The sequence below is a fragment of the Phoenix dactylifera genome, unplaced genomic scaffold, assembly GCF_009389715.1.
Source record: "Phoenix dactylifera cultivar Barhee BC4 unplaced genomic scaffold, palm_55x_up_171113_PBpolish2nd_filt_p 000581F, whole genome shotgun sequence".
In the NCBI taxonomy this organism is placed as follows: Eukaryota; Viridiplantae; Streptophyta; class Magnoliopsida; order Arecales; family Arecaceae; genus Phoenix; species Phoenix dactylifera.
Window position 1 is genome coordinate 48937 of NW_024067982.1, and position 7782 is coordinate 56718.

Consider the following 7782-nt stretch of genomic DNA (forward strand, 5'->3'; position numbering starts at 1 on the left):
TTTGCTAGAATACTTAGTGTTATGCTCAATACATGGGAGACATTGGATCTCATGAGTGCCCCATCATCCATCATTCTCTTGAGATTGCATCAAAATAATGCACTCCGATGCAAACAAGTTTTTAATATAGAATGTATTAAAGCAAAGCAAATCAGCGGAAACAAGTTTTTAATATAGAATGTATTAAAGCAAAGCAAATCAGCGGCGACACAAACTAGCAACGACGCAAAATAGTTGCTGCATAAACTAGCGGCAGCAAATTGGTAACAATACAAACTAGCAGCAATGCAAACTAGCTGCTGCATAAACTAGCAGCAGCAAAATGGTGGCGATACAAACTAGCAACAATGCAAACTAGCAGTAATGCAAACTAGTGGCAGCGCAAATTGGTGGCGACATAAACAAGCAGCGATGCAAACTAGTTACTGCACAAATTGGTGGCAGTGCAAATTGGTGGCAATACAAACTAGCAGCGATGAAAACTGGTTACTGCGCAAACTGGTGGCAGCACAAATTGTGGCGATACAAACTAGCAGCGATGCAAACTGGTTACTGCACAAACTGGTGGCAGCACAAATTGGTGGTAACACAAACTAGCAGCGATGTAAACCAGCTGCAGCACAAACTAGTGGCAATGCAAACTTATGGCAACACAAATTGGTGGTAATGCAGACTTGTGGCGACACAAATTGGTGGCAACACAAACTAGTGGCCGCACAAAGTAGTGAGGGTATAAACTAGTGGCACCACAAACTAGTGGCGACACAAATTGGTGGCAACACAAACTTGTGGCGACACAAACTGGTGGCAATACAAACTATTGGTAACATAAATAGTTTTTTGATCAGGGATTAGATAAAAGTAAAGAAAACTAATGGCGTATAAACCGGTAGGGAGCAAACTAGGGGCAACACAAAAAGGATGACTAATTAGGAATTGAATAATAGTGAAATAAATTTATTTCTAAAAGGGTATTGCATAAAATGATGCAATTTGCTAATTTTCCTCAGGCTCCAAAAATTTGGTTCTCATATAGTCATCTAAGTTCACAAGTCCAAAGTCTAAACCATTTTTCTACTAAAACAATTCCAAATTTCTCAACAAAAATCCAAAACTAATAAAATAATAAATAAGTAAAGAAATGAATAATTCCTACCCTACCATCTCCTATTATAAATAGCATGCTACAAATAAGAATCTCGAAACAAATCCTAGGACTTTCTTATCATGTTGAACCACTATCGAGCAATGTCATGGCCTACAGGTATGTGTCTCCTACAGATATGTGTCTCCATGAACCCCTCTCTCTCTCTCCATCTCTCTCTTTCATTCCTTCTGACCTAATGTTTCACTCTTGCATCACTTTTACCCTTGGTCCGCAGCACCCCAAGCCCAAATCCGAATCTTGCAAATGGATCAGATTGTTGATTCTAAATAGGTCTAGAAGTGGATCAAACTACAAACAATCAATCAATTTATCAAATGGAAATTTCTGTTTTTTCAATCTCTTGAATTAATTGATTAGGCTCGGGTCATTCTTGATTCCAAAGTCTGAATCATTTGTTATTCATCTTATATTCTAGCTCACCTCTCCTCTCCTTTTCTCTCATATTCCCACTCCAATGAATTTGAAGATTCGATACTAGTATTGATGACTATGAATTTGAATTTTTCTTGGTAGGTCCGCCCTTACATATCAAGACATTAAAACAACCTTCGTATCGAAGTTCTTTGGCTTGGGAGGTATTGGAAAAAAAGGTACGTAAAAATTTTTTTTTCATGTTATATTTTAGAGATACACAGCTATGGCATGACTTCATTTGAATGCAAAATATTAACAAATTAAAAGATAAAAAAAATACTGGAAATAAATATTTCAATTTGTTTATCACATCTACACATGCTAGATTCTACAACCTCCACACTTCTTCAACATTCTTTTTTCTTTTTTTTTGGCTGATATGGGATGGGAAAGCCCCACCCAAATTTGTTTAAAAAATCAGTGCTAAGGCATGAGCCCCCATAAGAGGAGCAAAGAGTTTACAAACATAAAAATAGACTCCATAAGAGGATGGAGGACACTGTAGCCCCCATTCCCTAAAAAGCTCTAAAAACTTTCTTAAGCACATCTTTTAACTGCCTTCTCTTTCCAAGATAAATTCTATCATTCTTTTCCTTCCAGAGTGCTCGGTCTTTCGCCAATCTCTTGGCACTCTCAGCCTCCAATCCGACTGGAGGAAAGACATCAACCTAAGCATTCCCGTTATATTCAGCTTTTGGAGAATTGATAGTTAGATTTGCCGAGAGAAATTGCACATTGAGAATAAATGATCAGTAGTTTCCATCACCGGGCAAGCATCATCCACTAAGAAACCAATTCTTCCTCTATCACCAGCTCCTCTTCCTCTTCCTCTGTCCAATATATCTTTAGCTCTTTTGCAGATTCAACAAGTAGTGACCATGCTGCTCAACAAGACCCAACTAAAAGCAGCTATGGAAATCAGGCAGCTCCAGCACTTGAACTGGCAACCCTACTGGCCAATCAAGCTTACCTGGGAGTAGTTTTGCAGATTGACGCTTGGGATCTTGATATTGACGAAGCCGGCCTCCCAAATCATGGTTTCTCTCTCTCCTCCATGGCTTCTCTCTTTTTTTTTTTTCTTCCATCCTATGCGCAGATCGAGGTGAATATCCAGTAAAAATTACTACACTCAACTTTCTCTTACACTATTATATTTTCCTTCATACAAACCAGTTCAATCCTTAGGCGATTGAGGCAGCCGCCTAAGACCCCGGCCTAAAAACTCTTAGCTATAAATGCATTGAAACCCCCAAATAATTGCCAAATATATTTATTATTATTATTAGTGAGTTTACCTTAGGCCTCCAAATATATTGTGCCGCTTACGTGCATATGGATACTTTTAAGATAATTATTCTATATATTTCTTTGATATATGAATGCTAATTAAAGTCCATATTTGTTTATTCACTATTAAAAAGGAATTAAACTGCTGTTATTGGTAATGTAATTTAATTTGTAGCTGTAAATTATTCTCAAATATTTGGCAAATTCTACTTCTTTTTTTTTTTAATTTTAATTTTGAATCCTCGTGACTATATGAATTGTTGCCATACATTCTATGCTATGGTTCGCTATGGTTTTTTTATTCCCCTCTATTGTACATTAAATTAGACTTTTCTTGGAATATATGCATGGAGTCCCGGGAGGTCTCCAACACAAGCTACATCTGAAACAAAACAAACATATAAGGCTGCTACATAACCAGCCCGCTACTTCATACAAATGTTTTTCAGCATGGCCAGTTATGCAAGTATTGGATAGACAAGCCATTTGCATGACATCAATTGTTTTAGAAAAAGCTAAACTGACACAACAATGGACATTGTTTAGGTCTGATATCAAGTGGAAAATGAGTTTCCAATTCGTGCCCGCCTGCAATCTATAGGTGGTTTTGAGAATTTTGCTTGTTATTTTGTATATTTGCTGGTAAAACGAAAAGTTATCTTGATGTGCCTGTGAATCTTAAACTCTTCCTTCAACTACATGTAGTTTCTAAAATCGAGACTCATTTTCCACTTCGCTGTAGATCCGAACACTCCTAACAATAAATGGATCAAGTTGAAGAACCATGCATATGTTATGAGTAAAACGCCATGAGCTTTAATGGCGCGCCCTTAAAAGCAAACAGGTTTTAGGCACTAAACATGATTCGTTAGGGTTCCATGCATGGCATCGTGTTAGTTTATCATCGCTTTAATATGGCATGACATCAGTTCGATGAGCCAAAAACAATATTAGAATGTAGAAGAAGAAAATGGAATTAGCTTGTCATGTTCTGAAAATCTATCTCGCATGCTAGTTTGAGAAGCACAACTTCTTTTGATTATGCTTTATTTGTAAAGTTCTTGTTGGCTAGTCCATGCCTCATACCTCATATTTGTTCTGCCAGAATTGTTACAGGCAATTCCATTGTACCTATTAGAGATGGCCCCACCAACTCATCAACTATACATGGCATTCCAAGAACAAGAAAGAGTTTTGAGTGTGGTAGAGCTCCCTAGGGATGGCTGCAGCTCCAGCTTTCTTCCTCATGCTCGGCATTCAAATAGCTCCATCCATCAAGACAGACTTTTTGTGAGGATGTGGAGACACTCCGGATGATCCAAGGGAACCCTAACATCCTTGCAGAACTGAATGATACAATGGTCGTCATTTGTGAAACCCGCAGAGTCACAATCTAATCCTTCATGAGGATTATTCAAAGTACATGGCCTTAACTTGAAATGGTGACAGCATCCCACAGCCCATTGTTCCAACAAGTCATATAATTTAACATCATAGACTTCTGCACTCCAAGCTTGATCCAAAACATCAACTTGGGTGAGAAGTCATTACTCATATCAGCATTTGCAATGGGACTAACAATAGTAGCTTTACCTTTGTCTTGATGAGTCGACTATGTTTATGGTGGGGGGCATCCAAATGCTCATCACAATGGTGATCATTGGTACAGCAGAGGGGCAAAACTTGGCAGCAACAAGGAGATTAGCAAGGGCTCGGACCTGCTCATCAAGCAAGATTTTCCTGTTAGGAATCAGATCGGCAAGGCAAAGCATCGTGGGAGAATAGTGGTCTGAGTTTGCATTAGTGGTGGATTGCTCGGATGATTAGCATTAAAAGAATGGATAAACTAGGAAGCATTGGTTTTGGAAGAAAATTGCCAAGGTTGAAGCAACACAGGATGGCTGTTCTGATGACAATACGTAACCTTTCAAAATATGGTGTCTACTGTTCCTGAACCACAAAAAACAAGTAAATCAGCTGTATATTGACAAACATATGCAATGTGCATGTAACTTGAAAACATAACCTACCATCAGGATCTGGTCAAATTTTCTCCCCACCAAGCTGCTCTCATGATCAAGAGTAACCTTTTGTTACTTCACTCTCTTGATCAAGAGTAACCTTTTGTTACTTCTCTTGATCAAGAGAACTCGGAGGAGGGCTTTTCGGTGCTAAATTTCTGCCCCGTAGTTTCATTTCCTAGCAACTACCTAATGGATGTCTTAGGCCTCAACAATACGGATAGGATTACTCAAATCGCCTCATTTAGGGCTATGGAATTTTGACAGAAAGTTTTAAGAAAAGGGCGTTCCATCCTTTGAACACTTTCCTAACAATGTAAACGCAAACTTAGCGGCATGGCAGATAACCTTATGTGCCAACTCACAAGTGAATAGTAAGTTGATAAAGCAATTCAAAACAGGATTAGGGCAATAAGAGAAGATAAATGAATTTTTTATCATTCATTTCTAATAATGTATTTATCAATACTTTCTCTATACATCAGTAAATTATCGTCAGCAAAAAAAAAAAGTATTTTTATATTCAACAACCTTGGCTGCAACAAAATGCACCGCAATGATCAATATCTACAAATCTTTATTAATAATCCACCTGGGCACCCTTAAGGTTCATGTTACCTACCTAAATATTTCCTCATATTCCTGCATAGAGATTCTCTCGCTGGAGAACAAGCTACTATAGATTATGCACTTAAAAGCTTCAAGGCGTGTGCTTACACCAGGGATTTGTTCCTTGCACCAAGGGACCATCCTCACAACTCAAACTGCACCAATCCCCTTTTGTCATATGGTATCTAATTATGAAGCACCTTTTTCTAGTATCATGCTTGTACCCCAAAGCATTACTCCATCAAAAATCATAATAATATATATAGCAAAAATCTTAAAGTTGAAAACCATTCATCAAAATATAAAACAAAATAAAGGAATCATTGATAATGATGAGATGACTTTGGACAAAACAGCACTCAAATGCAAATGTAAAAAAAAAAAAATGCTGAACCATGCAACTTAGAAAATATCAGCGATGGAATGTAGAGTCAGATCATCCCCGTGTACCCAACTTAAATCTAGACAAACATAATCATCTTAAGATTATCTGCTCGACATGATAATAAAATAGACTCACATATGAATCATTTAATTACTTATTCTTGCTTCAGGTGAGCCAACATTTTTATTACTCTTATCTTCTTCTTAAGCAGCTTTATTTTTCACAACCAATCATTCATTTCAGTAAAATAATAAGTAAATTGTTTGTTGGGTGAAAAAGGAATATGGAGGGAAATGCAAAGGAACAAGCTCTAGTAAAGAGGATGAGGATTTAATTATTAGAAGGAAATAGCTTTAGTACAAAGAAATACTTTTATTAGAGATGTGCAGGATGCATATTTTATTAGACTCTTAATGGATTGACATGAGGCTCAGTCCCTACTACTTGTGGATATGATGGAGAACTCTAGATTCCCTCCACCAATTTCAGCATTACAACATTCTCCAGATATCTGTATAAAACTTCAAACATGAAAGATCACACAAAAAAGTAACACACCTACGTGGCAACTAAACTGACACCCAAGCTGCCTCCATTTCTTCTAATGGAGAGGAACATTAAACAAATAAAGAGCACCTTCCTTCTCACCATATTTCTTTTTCCTATGATATGTTGTACCGTACCAAACCAAACGGTACCAGATGTACCATCCCGTACTGGTTCGGTACTGGTACCGGTACCGGTGGCGTATCGTGTACCATAACGTACCGACATTATGCTAGTGTGGCACCAGTACGGGGTCCGATACCGGTACAGCGAACCTTGTTTTTTCTCCACCTCCTCGGCCATAGCTCCCACACCTTTCCACCTTCAACTGTCTCCCCTCCTCCCCACTCGACAATGTTCTCCACTAGATTATTGCCCACTTCCTGCACTCCAAGGATGATGAGGTCATTCTCATTCAAACAAGGTGAGTCTCCAATTGAACCTCGCATGACAAACTCAGCTTCAAATACAAAATCAAATTGAGAGTCTTAATTCGTGTCTTAACATAGATCGATCACAAGAGAAAAAGTACATTGAATAAGATTTGATCTGTTGGAAGCAGATATCTTATATGAAACGCATCAGAAGTATTTGAATTGGGTTGCTCAAGCCTTAAGTTGAACACAGCATGACTTTAACCCAGATTGACATCTACCATCCTAAACTAAACCCAACATAAATATATAGGCTCAACTTACCCAAGCTATGAGGAAGGCCTAGATTGATCTAGACCAAGTTGCAACATTAAGAGGACCTAGATTCATGCCCATTTGCTTGAGAATGGATATAATTTTTTAAGGAGATACGTTTTCTTCCTTTCTACACTAAATTAAAAAAGGAGAGTTCTGATTTTGAAATATTCAACTATTATTTCTCAGTCAATTTTTTTGATTTAAAATACCTTCCACTAAATTTAAAAATACTCTCTACTTCATGAGTATTGCTATATTGGCAAAGAATCTATAATTTCTCATCAGCAAGAAATATGACCTATATTTGCTGCATAATCATGATAATCTAGAACTAAAAGCCTTCAATGAAATGCAAGTCCTAGTCTCCAATCACCATTAGTGGAAACAAGAAAAAAGGAAGGGGAACATATGAAAAAGAAAAGGTAAAAGTCTACATCAGATAAGAAAACCAACAACAAAGTTCATTATGAAGCCTTTGAAAGAGTGATCACGGTGATGTGAGCCGATAGCAAAACCATATAGTTGGCAAAGACAGATACATGAGTTTCACTACAAGGTGAGATGACTGTTTCGAGAAGGCTTGAATCGTACTTTGGATATACGGTGCCGACAACTCCAAAGTAATATGGGGCTCCGATAAGGGGATCAGATTTGGAGACT

General features: G+C 37.7%; 1 protein-coding gene across 1 annotated transcript; it reads left to right on the forward strand.

Moving 5' to 3' along the window:
- The first annotated feature begins 1221 nt into the window (after positions 1 to 1221).
- Positions 1222 to 4932, forward strand: LOC120106621. Its single transcript, XM_039119604.1, has 4 exons — positions 1222 to 1264; positions 1682 to 1758; positions 2443 to 2619; positions 3975 to 4932. Exons 1-4 carry the CDS (start codon positions 1254 to 1256, stop codon positions 4184 to 4186), a joined length of 477 nt encoding a protein of 158 aa, XP_038975532.1. The 5' UTR covers positions 1222 to 1253; the 3' UTR covers positions 4187 to 4932.
- The last annotated feature ends 2850 nt before the right edge of the window (positions 4933 to 7782 follow it).